This window comes from Carassius auratus, chromosome 16, assembly GCF_003368295.1.
Source record: "Carassius auratus strain Wakin chromosome 16, ASM336829v1, whole genome shotgun sequence".
Classification (NCBI taxonomy): Eukaryota; Metazoa; Chordata; class Actinopteri; order Cypriniformes; family Cyprinidae; genus Carassius; species Carassius auratus.
This window is the reverse complement of record NC_039258.1, coordinates 14939881-14963457: the sequence shown is the minus strand read 5'-3', so window position 1 is coordinate 14963457 and position 23577 is coordinate 14939881. Positions and strand designations below refer to the sequence as shown.

Here is a 23577-nt window from a genome sequence, read left to right as displayed (position 1 = left end):
TTCTTATCAGTGTATTACTGCAAAACAGTTTTGCTTTTTAATGAGTGCATTGCTATTATATTCCGGTGGCCACCTAATCTATCTTAATTATTGCCTGGATTATGATGTTCTGGTTTTCTGTGTTAGCAGAAGTTATACGAATGTAAATTAACTGTGATGAATGAAACAAGAGGCCTGTTTAATCTATTATGGTGCGTAATGAAATGTTAAATAACAATTCTGCTGTTGAATTTTGTAAAATGTATATAATCCTGAGCCTTGGTTCTACAAAATGGGAATCGTTAGCTGGTAAATGAGAGAACTGGTTGAGAATATGTCTGTAAAGCACAGTATATACAGAGATTGTGAGCTGAAACACACAGAACTGAAGTTATTCTGCCTCATTCCTGTTCTCTCTTGGTTGTAAAGCTTTAGGAAGGCAGCTGAGTCCCTGTTGAATAATAGATTACAGAGAGCAGAGCTGAATGCAGCCGGCCACACTGCTTTTGTATCAGTCGGCTTGTCCGGCACAAAGCCTCTTTCTCTCTCTCTTTGCAGCTACAACTTCAAACACTAGCTTTCATCAGTCCTCTCACACTTTCACCCAGGCCAAATATTTATGCATATGCAGATTTACATAAGCTATGCTTTACTGTTTATGTGCTCGGCTTGTTACAAATTGCAGCATATCTATAATGCAAAACTCATATGCATGAAAGGTTAGGCTGGGAACTGAGTAATGGACTAATATCAGTCATTTGCACATAGTATGTTTCTGAATGATAACGTGAGCACAGTATTTGTCATGCAGGACATTTACATAAGAAGTCTATTTATTTAAGGGGTGTTTCAAAACCATGTGCATGCATCCAATCATGGATCACCACACTCGTTTGCATCACAGTGTTCTTTATTTACAAAACAGCCTGAGGAATATGACCAGCAATCAGTCTGGCAAGAAGAGACCCTGTGTACCCCTTTCAAACTGCACAGTATATCATAGCCATTCATGTGGCATTTGATAGATATATGATCCACTGAAAAACAGGATGAGAATCATTTTAAAAGAGACACATTGAGGCACCAAGTATGATATATATGGAAGCCTGTTTTATCACCATGTGAAAAAAATTAATAAATAAGAAAAGGTAACTTTCTGAGTACGTTTCTCACAAGTTGAGGTTTACATTTCATAATTCTGCAATTTTTTGATATACAAGCTCAGAATTGTAAATAAAAAATCCAAACTATGAAAGAAAAAGTCGCAATTACCTTTTTTATGTATCTAACATATTATTAAAAAATAAATGTATAAAATAATATTTGGTTACACTTTATTTTAAGGTGTCTTTGTAAGAGTGTAATTATACATTTATAGATTGAGTAATATTAATTAACTAAATGTACTTACTTTATGGATAGGGTTAGGATTAGGGGCTAGCTTAGGGTTACTTGCATGTAATTATAATAGTAAGTACATGTAACATGTAAAAAAAAAAAAAAAAAGTTACCTTTTTTATGTGGTCGGAGACAAGCTTCCATAAATATAGGAGCATTTTATGTTAGCTAATAAAATATAAAGCAATTTGTGTCCTTCTTTTTTAGTGTACGAATATAAATGGTTTTCTTTACTTTTTTAAATGTCAATTCATAATAAATGCAAAAATGATAACATTTCAACTGAATAAGACAGACAGACTGAATCTGACTGTGTGCGCACAAAATAAAATGTAGCACGACTGCAACACAACCTGAAAGTTTAACTCCCATTTAAAGCAGAAAGCTGCTGTTGTCAAACCCCTGCAGCATGCATTTCATGGCATTTGTAATGCTTTCAAAAACACAAAGTTCACCTACTAAATTGTAACATGTAATACCACATGCCAACATCAGGTTTCAGTTTTGCATGCAACAAATTCAGATTTTTAGTATTGTGAGAATTGACTTTGGTTCATCTTAGGAGTCAGCTATCAAGGACGAATCCCAAAAAGCTGGTTTAAGACAGATGACTTCACATTCATTCTGTATAATCTTCTGTTTGCCACTCAAACAGCTGATATGCAATATTTTGTAAAAATGTGACCTATACTGTTTTATAAGGACCTGATTGACAGGTACAAGAGACCACAGATGCATACATAGACATTAAACACTGTGTATACTGTTCAATATAAAATTATAGCACAACCAACAGTTATAACAGTGTTCCAATGCTTCCATGCAAGTCTAAACAACAGCAAAAAGATCACAGTGATATCAATTCATACATTCATCAAATCAATGCTCAGTTTCCACATCTGAAGCATGGGAATCCTATCAGCAACTCTGTTTTATATTTATGTAATGCCAGGCTTTGTGAAAGCAAACTTGTAACTTGCGATATAGCAGCACAGACTCACTGAACAACATCTGAGCTTTTGAAACAGTTTACTGCTATTTCTCACATTCAGTTTTTGTGCACCTGAACTTCCTGCACATATTCACATATTCCATTATATACATATATTTTTTTATCGGAGATAAAATAAATAAATATGGGTTCTTAATAAATATTTTGTTTTTAAAACCAGTGATAGTCATTTTATAATGTTTTTAAATTGTGCTGTAAATGCTTGAAGTGATTTCAATAGAAATATTGTCAATCTCAAAGCAGCCCACATAAAAAAGTTTGGTTAGCAACACATTTTTTCATATATAAACATAGGAAAGCTGTCAAGTCGTCATTACACGGTGCAGGGTTTCTCAAATGTGGGTTTTAGAAACCCTGGGGGGTCATGAGCAAATAATTAATTAGAACAGATCTAAAATTAAAATAAATAAATGTGGCTGCATACTTCATCGAAATTTAATATAAATCATGATATATCTTAGTGGGATTACCCAAGGCTGCAATTTAATTAAGACTTGTAAAATAAAAAGTGTAAAATTAAATGATTTTTATAATTATCAATCATTTATGACTTCATTTTTATAATTTAGAATGTATAATAAAACAATAACATTTCTTGAAAAAGGGTTAAATATTTCATCTCTTTTGTTAAATAAAGTCATTTGACCATTAACCAACATCAGATTATTCTGAATGTGCAAATCTGTTGTTAGAATATTAAAATATTAACTTAAAATCTCAGCGCATAAGAGGTTCAGGAAAAAGTCGTTTGGGAACCCCTGACTAAGTGGGCCGTCCTTTAATTGTCACATCACACCTCTTATTTGTAATTGGCTGCCGTGGCTTGATATGGCTCCACACAGTGGGTGGAGTCTTTGCTCTGATTGGTCACCTCACTCTGACTAGATTCTGGCTCGTGGGTGGAGTCTGAACTCTGAGGCGATTCAGTCTCTCCTGACTCCAGACTGGAGATGCACTCAGAGGCTCTCCGTGTTTGCTGATAGGACTGACAAAGCTCCTCCCACTTCTTTCGGTTGGCATCAATTCCATCTACCATCGGCTGAAGCTTCCTATTCAACTTCACAAGAGCCTATAAAATACATTATGATCACTGTATAAAAGTTAATTAGCTGGAGTTAATTCATTTGCTTTAATCTATTTAACCGTTGTACCTTATATAATGGCTTGCAGATTCCATCAATCCATTCTAACTGAAGCACAGGAAGCTCATCTTTACGATTACGATCAAAAATGGCCTGGATAGGAGAGATTAAACCGGAAATTGACTGACAAACCAGCAAATTACATTTTAAAACACAGAGATATCTGTTGATAAGAGAATACATACAGCTGGTGTCAACTTCAGCTCTGATCTTTCCCTGTCACCTTGTTCAAAGAATTCACTGGTCACCAGTTCAGCCACCTGGAATTAGAAACATAGATTTATGACATTATATTTTAACGTCCACTAAAATATATACTCTGCAGTGGTTTCAGAGAATATAAAGTACAATCATTTTCTTACCCTGTTGACATACATCTGACGAATTTGTATATATTTTCCATTAAAAAAGCTAAATATATATGACTAATATATGATGATGAATATAACTAATATATGATGATATCAATTTTTTCTCTCTCAAATAAAATCTTATTATCTTACGATTTTCCATCTCAAATAAGATATTTATACTTAAAAACAAGACAAAAATAGAACAATGTGGAACCTGTTTTGAGATCTCCCATGGTCGAGTCACTGCACCCAAGTCACACGCAGTCATCAGCATAGACCTGGTCATATTTATAGTATTTTAACAGCAGATCCTGGCATTTCCGTTATCAATTTTATAAATTGTAGACACTCACCTGAACATGTCTCTATGTTCTTCATTACTCCAACTGAACTGTCCCGACAAAACACACTCAAAGAACTTGGTTCTACTTCTTTCATATCCAATGAATTATGAAGATAATAAAGAAGAAGAAAAAAAGAACCAATAATTAATTACTTATTAGCAAATTGGACAATTTAAGGTTATTCAATGTTCCTTGAGGCATCTTTCAGATCTTCACCAGGATTCCTGGATCTGAACAAAAGCCACAAAATGGGCTTAATATGGCCTCTTCTGCCTCTATTCAAAGGGCGCCTCTCTGTGGCTCAAACGTGAATTACATGCATCTGGTTGAATATTTAAAGCAGTTCGAAGCTGTGGGTTGTTATGACTTTTGAAACATATGCCGTTTGATACTATTACTTACTTGAAGTACAAGGTGAGATCTGTGGACAGAATGGCCTGTTTCAGTAGCTGCATCATGCTGCTGTACTCTTTGGAGGACAGATTAGCAAAAATGTTGTGACCCTGTCAAAAAAAAAAAGGAGAAAAAGATGTTAGTGAATATTCATGACAATGTGAGGAGGGAGAAACAATTCATATTCACATGAACCTTGATGACTTGAACCTTGACAGAATTAATGTGTTCAGTTTCTTTAAAAAAAATAATGTCGTTTATTACATGAAATTTCAAAGCCTTTTGGGAAACTATTTGTTTTGTCCTGTATAACCATTGCTTTTATGCCCATATTTGTCATTGATCATTTACAACGGCACAGCTTACTGCTAACGTGTGTCAACTTACCTTTTTAAAATCTCAGCGGGGAAGAAGTCATATTTCTGAGGCCCTGTGCTTTCCTTTAATTTTAGCTGATAGGAGGCACTTTTAAACATAATTAGATCTATTACTTTGAGCTTTATCGGATGTTTCAAGCATCATATTTGATATACTGTATCAAATATATATATATATATATATATATATATATATATATATATATATATACAAATATTAATAATCTTGTAATTATCAATAATGTCTTAGTAATGTTATATTAAAATGCTGTAAGTGCCATCTTGAAATATTACTAGCAATAAAAAATGCATTCTATGTTTACTCTATACTTATTTGGTAAAATTAATAAATAATAATTCACAGCAAAATGCGTGCTTTCCACAACCATTTGATTTTTTTTTACAATTTTATGAAAAGGCCTTCCACTTACTCAAATAGTGTCATTTAGATGACAAAAGGTACAAAAAAGGTCATGTATCATTTATCATATCATTTAGAGGCCTTAGAAAGTAGTGTATTGAATACAGTATGATACAGTAGACGCAGTAGGGTTAAGTAAAATGTGGCACAGCTTACCCCACTCTCCTAAAGTCTACAGTAAGTGAAGTTTGGGGAAAGCACGACTCACATTCCAAGTTCTAGTAATCCTATTAAGCCTTGTCTTTTCTGCTGAAATAAAGCCAGTCATGACACTAGCAATCTCTTCACACCCCTGAGTCTCATTCATAAAGAGTGTGTCTCTATGCATGTTCAGTCTCTGGGATAGAAAGCAATTTCTTTCTCTCCTTGCTTCAGTGCAGCTGACCCAAGAGGGGAATCTCCTTAGCACAGTTAATTGGTGTTGGTTAAAAAAAGCTCAATGGACGTCTACAGGAAATCGATACAGAGCTTGGTCATAATTAAACAGCTCAGAGCTAAATCAGCCACTTAATCAAACGCTGACATCTATTTGCATTCATTCCATCCACTGAGACATGCAAATGTGGACGAGGGTAAAATGGGTCATTTCTGCAAATCCATTACAAGAGAAGTGTGAGAGAGACTGGTTATTAGTCCACTGCTTGACAATATTCATTGTGTTCCGCAGATCATTGTTTTCACACACAGTGTGAGTCCAAAAGTGTTTATTTCATTGAAAAGTCAAACTGAAAAACTAACATTCATTTTACTAATTTGTTTTATGTGCTTTACTGAATATTTGTTTCATTTGCTTCAACTAAGTAATGGATATACCATGAACCATATGATGAATGAAAATAAAATGCATTGCAAATAAGAGTTTTTAAATTGAAGTAGACATTTTTAAATGGAGTTTTATTCAGTACTGAGACATGAGCTGACAGACATGCTCACCTCACTCTGCAGGATCATGACGGCGTGGTTGAAATGATGATGCTCAAGTGTGGCAGACGTTCCGTACAGCAGCGCTAGTGCTGACCCAGACCTGTGAAAGCACAACACAGATCAGATCCAAAACAATAAGCACATTATGTCCCAACCCCAAATCATGGCAATTTACACATATTTTACGAGGTTGCTTATTCGTATTAATTCGTACGACCCTACTCATACAAATTCGTATGATTTTTTTGAATCGTACATACATTCTAAGAATTCCCCAATTCATATGAATTCGAACAGATGACCTACCCCTAACCCTGCCCCTAAAACTACCTGTCACTGGGGTCTAGACAAATCATACAAAATCGCCACCTCGTAAAATATGTACGAATTGGTCATGAGATAGCATTGGATTTCCACAAATTATTATTATTTTTTTTTTAACATTTATAAGCACAAAATCAACATATTCAAATGATTTTTCAAGATGAAAGGTGATACAGAAAACTGGAGTAATGCCTGATGAAAATTCAGCTTTGCGTCACAGGAATAAATTACGTTTTAAAATATATCAAAATAGAAAACAAGTTATTTTGAATGCTAATAATATTCCACAATATTTCTGTTCTTGCTGTATTTTTAAACAAATAAATTCTGTAAATAAATAAATAAATAAACATATGCTGCCTTGGTGAGCTTAAGATATGTTTTAAAAAAACATTTAAAAAAAATCCTAGCAACCCCAAACTTTAAAATGGTGGTAAATGTTTCTTGCCTTAAAAATATTAAGCCATTTTAACTTGGGGAAAAAGCCAAAGTAAATGCAAATAATAAAATGCAGGTAGCCGTGTAAACATGCAGAATTAGGATAGCAAAATAAAAAAAGACTTTATCCTTAAAAAGGGAGGAGAAAACACCTCCCATGTTGGCGTTTAAGGCTGTGCAGCCAATCATATCCTCCAGAGAATTGGCACAAATTGGTCAGTCAGAAGAAGTTAGTCATATTAGACAGATACCAACATTGACAGTTTCATCCATTAACAACTTTACTTTTACAAGACAATTTTAGGGCTATGTTGGTTCTGTTGGGTCATTATTTGATGTGCAATGTAAAAACTGGAGCCACTGACGTAAGTTACATTGACTCACTTTGCCTGAAAGGCGTTATTTGTGCCACGATGGTCCAGGTCATGGCAGAAACACCCAACCATAAGCGCAAGAGTCTCTGTGTCTGTCAGCACCTCCTGGAACGCAGCAGTCTGGACCACAACAGAGAAACCTACTACTGCAAATCCTCCAATACAGTGATTCAATTATGGCTTGAAAGATCATTACTGATTTAAACTATGTGCATTTACAGCTTCTACCTGAGAATATCATTAGAGGGATAGTTCAATCAAAAATGAAAGGCATTTACTGATGTTGTACTGAACTCTTATGTCTCTTTTCTCTGCCATACAAATAATGTGGATTGGGACAGGGAATGTGCAACTCTAAAAAGGCAAAAAGCATCTTAAAACCATCACAGAAGTAATCTCTATAACTTATGCGCAATAAAAAATTAAAACAATATCGAACAGAATTCAAGCCATTATACACTGAATATATCACCTTCCCTTGTGAAAATAAAGTACACTTCAGCATACTTTTATTGAAATAATATACTTCAAAAGTTAACTAAATGTAACATTTCTGAACACTTACATGGTAATTGCAATTAAACGAAAATGTATTACCGTTTAAATGTATTTATTAATCAAAATGCAATCACCTGAAATGTAGTTTTTTTTGAAGCCACTTAATTAGGACTTAAGTTCATCTTAATATGCAATTTCATAATGATTTCTATGGTTATACTGTAGTATGCTGCTGAATGTAAAAGGGTTTGTGATAAACTAAAATATGCTTATTAAAATATTTCTATTGAAACTTGCATGTCATGCATTTATATATTTTAGTAATTTAAGTTGATCAATTTAGTACGGTACCAATTAAGGTTTCGATTAAATCACTAAGGGTGAATAAATTCTGCCTTTTCATTCATGGGTGTACTATCAAATCACACAGGCTATTTCAGGCCACTTGGATCATCATCTGTGACTTACGGTGATCATAACAAACATGCACTGCGAGACGTTGAAGGCATGCCTCCAGTTGTGATAGGCTACGGTGCGGTAGTTCTTCCTCACGGTAAGCAGCCAGCGGCACAGCACCTGAGCGGGAACAGAAAGGCATGCTGTAGTATTCACCGCAGCTCCAGACCCTCCCTGTGTTCCTAAAACCAGCCTGCAGCACAGTCTCTCCCCAATCCATAACCCAGCACTCCCAGCCTCACACACCATACATATGTAAGCAGCATTTCACTCTCCCAGTCAGTAAAGGGTTGGCATTTGGCCCCCGCTTTGATGGTGATTGCCTCACCTCATAATCAATTTTGAATTTCTGCACGACACCGAGCTCCAAAAACATCCGCAGGGAGGCAGTGATCATGGCGTCGCTGTCCAGAGAAAAGTCATTAAAGTGGAACTCATCGATCCCGAGCTCACTGCTTAGGGGAATCTTAGCAGCCTGAGAGAGGAGAGGGGACAATCTCAGCAACTCCAGCAGCAAGGCAATTAAACACCCGAGCAGAGCCTGATCCACTGAGGGCTCAGACAGAAAGAGTATATGACACTCTGCCATTTCAATTATTAATACCTCAACTCTCTCAAGTCTGGGACACCACCATCTATAAATTTCTAGGAAACGTTGGGGGCTGAGATGTTTTTTACTCTTCTATCTCTCTAATGTATGAGTTTAATTTGAAGTTTTCATCACGTCTCTCTGGAGAAAAGGTGTGCTATATGCTTCTGATCTGGGAACCTTATTTCACATTTTGCAACACTATACAGAATCTAGCTGTACCACGCTGTAAAGGTAATAATGCACTGGTCAAATACAGTAAGTTGTAATGCTGTTGATATTAAATTCAAATATGCTTTATTGCATGTCAGGCATTACAGCGTATTGCCAAAGCATTTTTTATATTTACAACAAATCAGATACTGAATGAATAATTTATAAAATTATAAATTATAAAATAGGTAATTAAAGAGAGGTTTACTTTTTGCTAGAGTTATAGTTTATTTAAGCAGCTTTATTGCAACAGGGCTTATAATACATGAAATAGCAAGTGATAAAAATCATTTTTAAATGAACAAATATATATAATTTAAATTTTTTGTTGTTCCTGTGACACATTTTGATTTTTTTCATTGACTTGAAATACAGTAAAAGCGTTCAAGAGTCTTATATGCTCACCAAAGTTGCATTTATTAGAAAATATACAGTAAAATAACATAAAATTACACAGTTAATAAAAAGAGTAATATTGTGAAATATTACAATTTAAAGTTTTCGATTTTAATATATCTCAAAATATAATTTATTTCTGTGATGGCAAAGCTGATTTTTTAACATCATAACTCAAGTCTTCAGTGTCACACGATCCTTCAGAAATCAAAGCAATATGCTGATTTGGTGCTCAAGAAACATTTCTGATTATTATCAAAACAGTTGTGGTGTTTAATATTTTTATGCTGTTTTTTTATATATTTTGTGCTGTTTAATATTTTATCTGTGATCATTTTTTGAAAGATTCTTTCATTTACAGAAAGTTCAAAAGAATAGTATTTATTTGAAATATATTTTTTTGTAACATAAAAAGTGTGTTTACTGTAACTTTTGATAATTTTGCATCATTTCTAAATAATAATAAAAAAAAAACTATACTGACACAAACTTTTTCAATGGTAATAGAGCAGTTATCAATAATGTTTCAATATTTAAAACTTCATGTTTTAAAAAATAATTTAGAACATTAGTATATTTTCAGTGCTGTGGAATCTAGTTTTTTTATGGACTTAAATTCCATATTTTAATCTTACCTTCAGGCGATCAACCTCTGCCTTGGAGCATGTAGCATGATAAGACAGCATCTGAAAAAGACAGAAATAACAATATACACACTATGTAATGTAACCATACCACGCATGCACAATTTAATTTCTCTCTACTGGTCTGACAGATTAATATGCAGGCAAAAATGTAGCTATTATATTAATGGGCCGTTTAAAACATAAAAATAAATACTAATAAGAAATATTACTCACATCTAGAGCCACAGACTGCTTAGCCCAAGTCTTTTTAACCTGGTTATACATCATTGTGTTGTTAATGCCCAGACCACAGAAAATAACAAAAGCCTGTTAGGAACAACGGAAAGGAAAATTAATCATAAGTATGATTTATGACAGTATCAGTAATGTAAGTAAGTATGTAAGGCTCTAAATCACTTATAAAATATTGATTGGCAATTTTATTCCAACATCAAATATTTGAATAAAGTCACACCTCAAATAACCTTTGATCTGCATCATTAAATGTCTTTCTGTCCAAGCGATTCAGAATCTGGGCAACGCCTAATAAAAGTAAGACATTATTTAATTGTTGTTTTTGTTGGTTTGTATTAAGTTAAACACTTGTGTGGAAACTCACCAATAATCTGATGTGTCCGATTCCAGATGGGGACGCATAAAACTGATCTGATATGAAAACCAGAAGCCTGGTCCGCCTGAGTATGAAACACAATGCTTGAAATGATACGTGTGTGTGTGTGTGTGTGTTTGATTACACTTGGGTTCATATGCACACTTAACGGTGCTAACACTTTTGTAAAAGAAGTGTATTTCATTGTATTGAATGTGTACTTTTAGTGTATTTTTTCTGTCTATTTCTCATTTTTTCTCACTTTTTTTTTTTAGATCTATTTAAAAAAAAACTGTACTTGCAGATAAAATAATTCTGATTAAAAAAAAGCCACTGAAGTGTTCTTAAAGAAAGTACACATTTATTCCTAACATACTGCTTAACACACTAAAATGCCATTTGTAATAATGCCAAATTACAAGCTTTACTTCAAAAATACATTTCTCATAATTGTTTTAATAATCTTTTGTCATTCTTCAAAGAAGTACAGTTATTTTGATGCACTGACTAACATACTTATGCACATGTAAACTACTTGATATATTTAAATAGACAATATATTTAAAAAGTTTTAATAGACATGCATTTCAAAATTATTGAAATAAATCACACAATATGTACTTGAGTCCTACTTAAGTGGGTAAAAAAGCATTCTTAAGTTCAACTAATTGTATTTAATATTAACTGTATACTATAATACATGTTAATTTAAGTGTAATGCAAAACATTACAGTCAGTCTACACTGAAGTATATAATTTTAAAGCATATTTTCTTTTTAAGTATGCTTAAGTGTACTTCTTTGTCACAAGGACATACTACGTGCTAGTTTAGACTAACTGGCACCATGAGAGAGATGTGGGCTTGGAATCATGCTTTGGTTTGGGCCAAGTGATCAAAATGAACATGAAACTGGTCTGTGGGGGTGTATTCTGCTCACCTCAGCATCAAAGCGGGGATCCTGACAGACGTCACTGATGTTAACAGGCAGCCCGGTTGATGCTACCAACTCAGCAATGCTGTTATTGATCAGCCAGTCTGAGCAAGACACCTTCTCCATGCTGACTTTGTCAAATGCCCACATATACACACAACACACATATACTGAGCATGGCATACATTAGCTGACATCCCGCTTACGTTATGTAAAAAAATACAATTTAGTAGTTTGTCATATTACTAGCCCTGTTATTCTCACCTGATGTCATGATCAATGCTGCACAGTGGAGACATGAGCTCAAATGTCTGGGAGAACTTTACTACCTATGAACACAGTGAGAGAACAACTACGTTTAGATATTTTCTGAAGAAACCCTGAGTAGTGTTTGCTGTAAACACTTGCTGTAAAGCAATGCTAGGGTCATTTCAAGGTGTTCACATTGCCCTCTACTGGGTGAACGGTATACACAGACAGTGACAACTATGCACAAAATACAAGTCATCTGCAAAGAAAAAGCACAAACTGTTTTTGATAAAGACTAGCTGTATAGAGCACTACAGTGATGACGTATTTTGTAGGCCAACCCAGAAATTAACAATAAACAGATTCCCTTGACAAAAAGTCCAATAGGATTCAATTTTCCATTGGCTTTTGAATTGTTGAGGAATAAGCTATATGACCAACAAAAGTAAAAAATTATTACATGTTGAGTACATCATGATAATCTTCACAAGTGAAGAAATATGTTATGAATTTTAAAACCTAAATAAAATCACCAGAAGTAAAAAGCTAAACACTGGCTCCACGCAAAATACAGAAGCATGGCTTTAAAAGTGGTAAAAGTCTTTAAAAGTCTGCAAAGTGGTATTATTGATGTATTTTATGTCACACATTAAATCATCAACATTTCTTAAAGAGAGTGATTACCCAAAAATGAAAATTCTGTCATTAAAGGAACACTCCACTTTTTTTGAAAATAGGCTAATTTTCCAACTCCCCTAGAGTTAAACAGTTTTAGCCGATCTCTGGGTCTGGCGGTAGCACTTTTAGTTTAGCTTAGCATATATCATTAAATCTGATTAGACTGTTAGCATCTCGCTCAAAAATTACTAAAGAGTTTCTATATTTTTCCTATCTAAAACTTGACTCTTCTATAGTTACATCGTGTTCTAAGACCAACGGAAAATGAAAAGTTGCGTTTTATAGGCCGATATAGCTAGAAACTATACTCTCATTCCAGCATCATAATCAAGAAACTTTGCTGCTGTACCATGAGAGCAGCATGCGCAATGATATTACACAGCACATGAAAATAGTAACTTGATTATTACACCGGAATGAGAGTATAGTTTCTAGCCATATCGGCCTAGGAAATGGCAACTTTTCATTTTTCATCGGTTTTAGTACACGATGTAACTACAGAAGAGTCAAGTTTTAAATAGGAAAAAAATTTAAACTCTTGAAATTTTTGAGCAAGATGTTAACAGTCTAATCAGATTTACTGATCTATGCTAAGCTAAGCTAATAGTGCTACCACCAGACCCGGAGATCAGCTGAATGAATTCGAAAATGGGGAGTTGGAAAATGAGCATATTTTTTAAAAAAAAGTGTAGTGTTCCTTTAATTACTCCCCCTTATGTGGTTTCAAACCTGTAAGACCTTTACACATGCTGAATGTAAACAATGCTGATTATGTTGATTACGTTCAGGTAAAATCATAGCTGTCTACGGGACGGTCAGAGAGCTTACAGGTTCCATTAAAAATATCTTACTCTGTGTTCCGAAGATGAACAAAGGTCTGGGTTTGGAACGACATGAGGGTGAGTAATTAATGACAGAATGTTCATTTTTAGGTGAACTATCCCTTTAAGAATGGTGGAAGGTAGAAAGGATGGAAAAAGATACGAAAAAACACAAAATGCCAGAAAAGAGAAAAGGGGACTAAAAAGCGATCTCACAGGAGAGTGGATGTCTTCTAGGAGAAGCACTGAGCAGCGCTCACACTGCAGCAATGTCAGCGCACGCTGCATGATCTTTCTCACAATCTTCTCCAGGTCCGTCTGCTCCTCAAACAGATCATTCACCACCTCCAGCAGGGCCTTGAGGAACAACAGCAATAGCTTGAAATGTATTCAGATAACACAGGCCTTCAAGCAGATTATTAAATATTTTAAACCTTGAGACCTGAGGATTGTAAACAAGCTTTCAAAATCAAGCAACACACTGTCGGAGACGTCTAGAAGTCTAGAGGCAGATTTGAAATCAGTCTGAAAAATTGAGTTTTATTCAGCAACATTTCTGCAGCTCTTGACTCACCCTGCTCCTCTCATACTCCTTGCGGGATTCGGAGAAGAGTTTGGCGTTGGAGATCGATATTCCACAGAAAGGTAGATACATTTGAAGAACCTGTAGGGAGAAGTGTGATGCTTTCAAAGCTTTGGTTTGATTGATGCATGAGTGTGAGATATTAAGAGGGAAAAAACACCAGCAGAAGAACTGGAGGCATCACATCAGTTAATCAGTTTATTTCTAGGGCATTTATAACAGCACAGCCTGTGTATCTGTTTTCAGTGCTGCTTGGCATAAATAATTCTAAGGAGAAATTCAGTGCTATTAATTACTATCTATAGAGAGCTGTTTTGAAGCAGCGATGAAAGTGAAGGTCTGAGATGTGCGTGTGCAGACTGACGGCAGTAGTGGATCTGCAGCATTGATTCTGAAGTATGGAATTCGCATGTGCTGATTTAACCAGTGTCAAAGATAACCTCTGTTCTGAGAACAGTTCTGAAGAGGCGAATTCCATAATTTTTTAGGGCATTCCTAAAGAAAGTGAAAAATTGAATCCCTTCATTGAGGACCCTTTCACAAATGGTATACACGAAGTTCACTTTAAGGAATTTGATCATTTATGGTCATGTGACCCAGGGTGGCGAGTCCTTGCGATTCATTTTAAAGTTAGACCATTTAAGAATTCGAGTTAATATGTAAACAGAATAATTGTAATTGTTTTATTTTTTTTACAATGCATTACACATATTTTCATCATGCGTTTCATTTGAAATTTAAATATGTTTAAGAAATGCGTTTTTAATAGTAGATTAATGCAGGGTCTTTTATATTTGTATAAATTAAAGAGGGAACACACAACATATTTTAAAAAAGCCACTATAAAATGTAGATTAATTTGCATTGATTATATTAACAGCAATAATATGAAATTTCTGGTGTACTCTGTGATGACCTGCAATTGTTACCTTAAATGGCTATTTCTATCTGATTGCACCCAGTGCAAGTTTTGTTAGTATAAATGACTGTATTTAGGTTGATTCATCAATATTAAATAATATTCCAAACTTAAAATCAGTTAATGTAGATATTTCTGTTTTTAGGTTCCCATTTTTTCAGGTTAAGAACAGGTCATGGGGTGATGCACACCGCATTACATTGCACCAGAAAAAAAATAGGAACCTAAAAAAAATATGCTTCATGTGGAAACAAATTAATTGATTTTATTGAAATATTTGTTTTATTTATTTAACATTACTGAATCAACCTAAACAAAGTAGGTTTTATCCAACAAAACTAAATTTAAGGGTCATATCTGTCAGGATCCTGCCCTGACAGCCCTGTCCATCTTGTCTCTGTTCCATGTTTCTCTGTTTGTTTTGTGTCTAAGCACATGGTTCTGTCTTTGTTTGTGTCTGCCACGTGCTCCCCTTGTCCCACCTCCTTGTTACCCCTGGTCACGCCCCCTTGTTTAGCCCTTGTCTGCTTGATTGTTTTCACCTGATCCTCATGTGTACTTTCCTATATATTGGGGTTTCTTTCCTTGTGTCTCTGCTGGTTCGTTTTGGTGTTTACCCATCTCTTAGCCTAGAATTTATCCCTTTGAGCTTGATAATTATTTTGATCTCTTATCTAGTTGTTTATATCCTTTTTGGTCTTTAGCTTTGTCTAGTTTAAAAGAAAAGGAAGTCTTTTTGTGTATTCTAATCTAGTTTTTTTTCTCATTCGATTTAAACTTTCATTTATTCTTGCTTAAGTGATTCCAGTTTTGGATTGAGTTTTGTTCTTACTCTTGGATTATAGTTTTGGTTTTCTTTTGCTTTGTTCTAATTTTGTCTTCAATTGTCTGTGTCGTTTTGAGTCTTGTTTTTGTGTATTGTCCTGTCTTGGCCCCACTCAGATTTCCTGACCACTGTACCCCACTGCCTGGAAGCAGCTCACCTCTCTCATGTGTCAAGTCTCTGGTCTTGTGAGTCTCTACCTGGCGACTAGTCTGGTGACGTTGCAGTTTCACTTGAAGCTACAAGTTTCCTGTGTCTACCTGGCCCTTCCTCTGGAGCTGCCTACTCTGTGCTTGGGCCTGTGGTCATCTTGGACTGTCTCAGTGGTCATCCCTCCTGCCTGTATTGTTGTCTGCCCAGCCCATCTGTTTGAACTGTTTCACTGCAAATTCCCCAGCTGTTCCAGTCTTCGTCTTGTTAATAAAATACCCTTGTCTGCTCATTCTGCATTTGGGTCCCATTTCTTGCAGATCCCTGACAATATCATGTAGACACTCTTCAAGGATTCTGCCCTTTTGGAGTGATTAGGGCATGGATTCTCTCTTCCAGTTGGAATTTTCCAAATATCAGTTCTAGATTTGACATATGCTGTGTCTCAATGAAGGTGCAAAATTACCGCAGGGCTTCAACTGGTTATGCTCCTGTTTCTAAGGTTATGAATAAAATAATGTGAATAACTGATTTTCTAAATCTTGATCTACTTGTACTCCGGCATAGCAGGATATTCGCCAAGGCGCTAATTTATCGATCTCTTTTGATTCAGCACAGCAATTACATCCACACTCTAGAGTTTCATTACCAGTTAAAGTTCGGGCAATACAGTAATGGGCATCTGGAGAATGTAACTATAAATCCACTAGCTGGAGCAGATGCTTTAAAATATAATATCAGCATGAAGCCAAGAGAAAAGGAGAACAAAGCTTATGTACCTTCTCATCGTCCTCGGTGAACGGAGTTCCGCTGGGGTTCTTGTTGATGGCCTGCACTACACCGATGACTTCCCCATCACTGTTGCGGATGGCCATGCACAGAATGGACTGAGTCTTATAACCCGTTAGCTTGTCAATTTCATCACTGAACCGATGGTCCTACACAGTACAATGGAGACACAACATTGTGGCTAGGTGCAAAAATTAACATTCATTCTTTAAAGTTACTGTATTGTTATATAAAATAATTGTTAGAGATAATAATTTGATAATGTAATACAGTATATAATAATTGTATAAGAAAATCTGTTGATAACTGGGGTGTTTTGATTCTTTTTTTTTTCACATCAGTCCCAAATACCCTTATGTACTTTACCTTATTCAAATCTAACTCAAAAATGATCTGGGGGGGGGAAAAACACTGTTTTACGGTGCCCTTGTTACAACTTAGCTATACTAATAGTATTCATAGTAAATTTTGCCTTAATACATGCCACTAAACTTAAACCACATCTTATTTCAAAGCTATATTAATTCCACGTTGTTAGTATTACTCATTACGTAATTAGAATGTATCACCTTAAAAGTGTAACCAAAAAAAAGCTAATTCCTTCAACTTCACAATGGGGAATGGGAAAAACTATGAAAATGTATATGTAGTTGTTGTATTTCAGATTAATCTTGTTGCATATTGCATCACTTTTTAGCCAGCAGCCATATCACCCTGCAGCCCAAGATTGGTCGGTCACTGAAACTAAGCAGGGTTGAGGCTGGTCAGTACCTTGATGGGAGACCTCCTGGGAAAACAGGTTTGCTGTTGCAAAAGGTGTTAGTGTGGCCAGCAGGGGGTGCTCACCCTGTGGTCTGTGTGCGTCCTAACACCCCAGTGTATTGACGGGGACACTATTCTGCCAAAAAGCACCGTCCTTTGGATGAGACATTAAACCGAGGTCCTGACTCTCTGTGGTCATTAAAAATCCCAGAATGTCTTTCGAAAAGATTGGGTGTGTCACCTCGCCATTCTGGCTAAATTCGTCCATTGACCTGTGACCATCCTGGCCTCCTAACAATCCCAATATCTACTGATTGACTTCATCACTCCGTCTCCTCTCCACCAGTAAGCTTGTGTGTGGTGGGTGCTTTGGTGCACTATGGGTGATATCCCATCATCCAGGTGGATGCTGCACACTGGTGGTGGACAAGGAGATACCCCCTCACAATCTAGAGCACTTTAAGTGCTTAGAAAAGCAGGAAAAGTGCTATATAAATGTAATAAATAATTATTATTACTTTTTTACAGTTTGGGGGAAAACTGCATTCATTACCACCAAAAGCATAAAATTCCATTTAAATGATAGGATAGTGGCAAATTCATTGCACTGCATCAATGGATCTCTTCTGACCACATTTTACTAGAGAAGGCTTGCCTGTGGTCATGATATAATGATGTGTACACACAATGGGGAAACAGCCAACACTGTAATCGAGATATCTTCACATGGGGATTGTTAAGTTCTTGAACCTTTTGACATAATCAAAATAATCAAAGCCTTGGCTGCAGAAATGGTAGAAATCACAAATCTTTAAAGGCACTTCTGTTCTATCCTCCATACTAAAGGTTCATATTTTTGCCGTAGCTGTTAGGAAAACTAGAGAGCAAGCTAAGCCACTGAATATACAGTAATTAAGGTAGATTTTACTTGAAATACTGAACTTGGAGCAAGCTGTTATGTGTCTTTCAAATGTCATGTGTTGGCCAAGACAGTGGATTTTAGATTTTTGTGTCAACTCTTAAAAGGTTGCTGTTTCATAAATAGTTTTGTTTCTTAATTATTTTACTCTTTAAATGTAGCTAAAAGTCTATAATACACTGTTTAATGGAAACTTACACCAATATAGTGTGACAGCATGCTCCCCCTACTGGCAAGTCAGCGCTGATTGAATTGTTTCTTAAAATGTTAAATAGTTGTGCGGTTTTTTTTTTTTCGTTTTTTTTTTTGTTTTTGTTTTTGTACCCAAGACCTACAGTATATGCCTACATTATTTCATTATTTGCTAAGATAAACCTTTACCTGAGAAAAATATTCACTGGAGTAAAGATTGTGACAACTAGCCCCGGGCTCCCCAATAACTTTATTTTGTATGTATTGTAGGCTACACTGCATATAAGTCCCTGGCACAAGCTGTCCGTTTTTCCCTAGCTAGACATAAATTATAACTAGAGTTAGCCAAATGTCAGTTATGCAATTTTAAAATAAAATACACTTAGGTTTCGGTGATTTGTGATGTAAATATACACAAGCTGTTTTAGTCCAGTTTTTTTTTTTTTTTTTTTTTTGTACCGGTCGAACTGTTGTTACGGTGACCTCTGGCGAAAACGAATTTATTTGTCAACAGTTAAAAATACGCACTACTAACTTGTAATGTATAATCAAACCCCTGTTAAAAAGGGCATGCTTTAAAAAAAACTCTCAACACTTCGACGTCCTTTGGGTTTAACCATCAAACCCCATATAATAATTCGCAACCAATGTCAGTGTAATTGTCAGTATTATTAGTTGCAGTTCTACCTCGTATGCGTTCGGGATGTTTACGGTTTCTCCGTGTTCTGCTACATAACCTATGATGCCTTTTCCCCACGGAACCTGCACTTCGTTTGAGTCCAGGGTGCTTGAAGAGGGTCGCACCGTCGTACCCGAGTGCACATCAAAAAACTTGGACACCAGCGTCCTCTTATGAGACGGTCCCTCCACTAGGAAAAGCGAACACCTGTCTGCGTTCACCATGATGCACACATTGATTAGAATCTTGTAGCTGAGGTTTGTCATGTCAAGTTCGTTAGAAATGTCTTTAACCAGCTCGAGGAAGAATTCCCTCTCGTTGGACTCTTTGAGTCTGTATTTGTAGTCAATGGCGCTTGAGGCATACTGAGGCACGTTCACCCGGGACTCGAGCAGCGCGCTCAAGATGTGCGCCGTGGTCGGCGGTAACGAGCTGGCTTTCCGCAGCAGCGCGCGCCGTCGCATACTCGACTGGGACTCGTGAGCCGTGAGACTGACGTGCTCGTCGTAGGTCCGGTGCGCAGTCATCGCTTTGGAGCGGGCGAAGTTCCTGCGGAGCTCCATGTGGGACGATCTGCGCTTCAGTCCGTCGGGGTTCGTGGGCCAGAAGGGATCCCTCGCGACCCCGCGTTTCTCTTCCGCCACAGAGGTTTTGGACGGCTGATGCTCTTTGAGCCACCTGCTCAGGGTGTCACATTTTCCCTTCCTGGCGAGATATTCCTCAAAAAGCTCCGGATGGCAATCCAAAAATGCCTCCACGTCGGAAAAATCAAAAGTTGTCATGTCGGCACAGCCACAGCCAAATTGTTGAGGAGTCGTCTGCTGCACGCACTTCACACGTCCATCTGCCATTCACATATCACTGTTCTCCAGCCTTCCTCCTCACACAGTCTTTTATGAGGCTCGTGGAGATGAACAGTGAAATAAATAATTAAATATGACTGATTCGCGATGACGTTTAAGTATAATAAGCAATTTTGTTCAAGCAGTTGGCAGATAAGACGCAGATTTCCTTTGAGAGGGACCTAAATAAACACGAAAGCAAACGAATAGCTAGCTGTCTGTTCAGTGTGTCTGTGAAAAACGGATGTTTCTTTTTGTGTGTCCAGTGGAAGTTTAATGAATCTGTTTTTGTTTCGTGAAAGTATTTTTATAGCTATGCATGTGTGTGTGACAGACAATCAGAGAGAGAGAGAGGAAAAAATATGTTCTAATACTTTCCTCTATTAAACACTTTTGAAGTAGCCCCTGTCTGAAAATAATGGCTGCTATCATTTGTCATTAAAAGTCTATCCATAATATGTATATTCTAACAGGATGAATTATTATTTCTGTTTGCACAATCATTATGAATTTAATATTACAAAACCCATGTAAATTTAAATTTGTATTGCTGAATTGTCACTGAAGGGAAATTTGTCTTGGATTATTATGGTGCTGTACACATACAGTACACAAGACATTATCACATTCCTTCAAATCATCAAGTCAATAAAGAGCAGTAAATATTAATACCATGCGCAAGATGCCAAAGCCACTTGAGTTCATGGATTTACTGGAAATCATATCCATGAGCTTGACATTGCTCTACTGTTTGAACTACAGGAACACTGAAAAATCATTACAAAAAATAAATGCAAACATCACAATAAATAAATAAAATAATACCTTACAAAACAGTACAGTATATGGTCCATTCAAATAACTTTTTTCTATAAAAAGTAACAAAGTAATAAAGTATTTGTATTAGCATTAAAATTATGTCATCTTAAACAGCTCTTTTGGAACATACTGTAGTGGCTGGTTTATCTAACAGCCCTAACCACCTTAATCGGTTGAACAGTTTTAAAAAAAAGTGTCCTACTCTGCCTTAAAGTATTGTGAAAGGATTGTCGTATATCTGCAATAATTGACCATGCAATCAGCTTTTAAAACCATCATAAATGTTTTATTTTATTTTTGATTGTTCTTTATGATGATATTAAAGGAAAACATTTTCAGGACGACAAAGATCCTCTTTGCATATGTAAATAAGTATATGAGGTTTATATTATTTCTCATCTGTTTTGGTTAAAAGCTCACCATTGCACGTCTTCTTCTATACTAGTCATTTCCCTGCACTCACTGACACACATAGACCTTCACTTCTCCTGAATAAGGCATTGTGTACTTGTTCAGCTGCTTTCATTCCAACTGAACTCTTTCTCACTGTTGCTATGCTGATAAAAACAATTTTTTCTGACAAAGAATGCAACTGTGAACTGGTTCTGCTTTTAGATAATTTTATCTCCTCAGCTTTAACTCTAGCCATTTCTGGGATCCATCCAGAGAGAGTTATATGTTTTAATTAACATTTTAATCTTTCGTACTGTGTAATGCAGACAGGTCTTCAAAAAACAATTTCATCATATTTTATGATTGTAGCGTACAAATCCAACACATTAGTTAGGAGGTGTTTGCTTACGCTCCATCAAAGAACTTCCATGGTGTTCCTCTGAGCTTGATAGGTTAATCACTTAAGTGCATTTAAATGGTTGCTCGTGTGCGTTTTAGCCTATACCTGTTGATGTTCATTAGTAAGATAAGGCACTGCTGCAGCCTTGATGTTTAAAGCAGTCTCTAATGGCTTGCAGCAGTATATTCTGACACAGGCTAATGAAACCTGTTCTCCATAGTTGAGTATTAACAAGCAACCAAGGGAGCGGGCTCACTGCACTACATTCATAATACAACAGTAGGAGATGTACAGTATTACAGCAACCCCTCTGAAGAGAAGGGCGGTAATTGGTCACTGAACTTAAGTTTGGCATGTGTGCTAAAGCCCAGCTTTTCTCAAAACCTTTGACAAAGTCCCTGGAGGATCCCAATTAAAGGTGTAATACTGAATATATTGCTTAGCATAGCCTTATAAATAAGGCCGGTCAGTTTAAGTGCTTGGCAAGCAGTTGGTGGTGCATCTGGACAGGGTCTGGTCTATTGATTGGTGTGTTCATGTTTTGATTGAATACCATAGGGCAAATATTCATGCAAAGACAGTGAGTGAAAGTTTTTCATGAGATCTGTACATTTTCAAAAACAACAGGGTAGATTTAATGTATGTTTAATGCAATCTGTGATAAGGGATGTAATAAGATGATGTTCATATAAGACTGAATTGTGGAAGTGAAGAGTTTCAGAACCATGGACAGCTCTCCTGCTGTTTTAAATAGCGAACAATGATGATGAGTTATTCATTAGGTGGGATTCAATTTAGAAACCTAAAGAAAATATCAAACAAGCACACAAGCCTTTAAAAAAACATTTTTGTAACATTAAAGCTAACTGAATAAACAATAGAGCATCTGTTTTTCATTATGATGACAAAATACAATATGTGACTATTGTGCACAGGTCTGCATTCTTTTTTAATCACCTGAAACACAAAAATGCATTAAGATGACTGTTTTTCAAGAGTAAGGATAAGATTCACTCTTATTTCTGCTGATTTTACAATGGATGAAAAATTAAGGAGAGAGCAAGGCAATGTTTTTTTTTTATACTAGGAGAATATTTGAATGTCTTGAGTACAGGCAAATGTAAAATAGCTATAGTAAGCAGAGCTGCAATCAATTTCTTCAGTTTATTAAGTCTCTGTAAAGAAATATGCTTTGTGTTTGAATATGCTTAAAAATAATGACATAAAAAATGTAAAATGTTGTTGCTGGAATCTTAAAGCAAAAAAAAAAAAAAAAAAAGTTGCTGAAATTATACTCACCCATGAGCTATTCAAGATCTAAGTGAGTGTTTTCTTCATCAGAACAGATTTGGAAAAATGTGGCATTACATCACTTGCTCATCAGTGGATCCTTTGCAGTGAATGGGTGCCGTGAGAAGAAGAGTTTGGATTTCTGATAAAAAGCATCACAATAATCAACAATTAACATCTTGTTAGGCAAACAGTTGCATGTAAATAAACAAATCCATAATTACAACATTTGCTTCCTGCTAAACTACAATTCATCCATCCAGCCAAACTCCTTTTTCACTTGACAAGACAAGATTGATGGATTGAAGTAATTTGGATTATTTTGTGGATTATTGTGATGTTTTTATAATCTGTTTGGACTCTCATTCTGATGGCACCCATTCACTGTAGAGTATCCACTGGTGAGCAAGTGATGTAATGCTCCATTTATCCAAATCTGTTTTGATGAAGAAACAAACTAATTTACATTT

The 23577-nt window shown here is 35.9% G+C and overlaps 1 protein-coding gene across 1 annotated transcript; it reads right to left on the bottom strand.

Moving 5' to 3' along the window:
• Positions 1-3041: 3041 nt before the first annotated feature.
• On the bottom strand, positions 3042-20373 carry LOC113116258 (dual 3',5'-cyclic-AMP and -GMP phosphodiesterase 11A-like). Its single transcript, XM_026284312.1, has 20 exons — positions 19372-20373; positions 16802-16960; positions 14122-14211; positions 13764-13904; positions 12064-12128; positions 11806-11926; positions 10877-10952; positions 10733-10800; positions 10492-10584; positions 10267-10317; positions 8762-8908; positions 8446-8553; positions 7490-7599; positions 6353-6443; positions 4631-4731; positions 4238-4315; positions 4099-4162; positions 3717-3791; positions 3541-3624; positions 3042-3458 (listed from the first exon to the last, which is right to left on the bottom strand). Exons 1-20 carry the CDS (start codon positions 20212-20214, stop codon positions 3189-3191), a joined length of 2835 nt encoding a protein of 944 aa, XP_026140097.1. The 5' UTR covers positions 20215-20373; the 3' UTR covers positions 3042-3188.
• Between the last annotated feature and the right edge of the window lie 3204 nt (positions 20374-23577).

What these genes read in the sequence shown, in the direction of transcription:
- LOC113116258 (XM_026284312.1), bottom strand. Translation starts at nt 20,214, where the DNA reads ATGGCAGATGGACGTGTGAAGTGCGTGCAGCAGACGACTCCTCAACAA. An exon ending in AGCAGTCTGTGGCTCTAGAT is followed by an intron (nt 10,318 to 10,491) that starts GTGAGTAATATT and finishes TGTCTTTTTCAG; the next exon opens with ATGCTGTCTTATCATGCTAC. An exon ending in GAACATAGAGACATGTTCAG is followed by an intron (nt 4,163 to 4,237) that starts GTGAGTGTCTAC and finishes AAATATGACCAG; the next exon opens with GTCTATGCTGATGACTGCGT.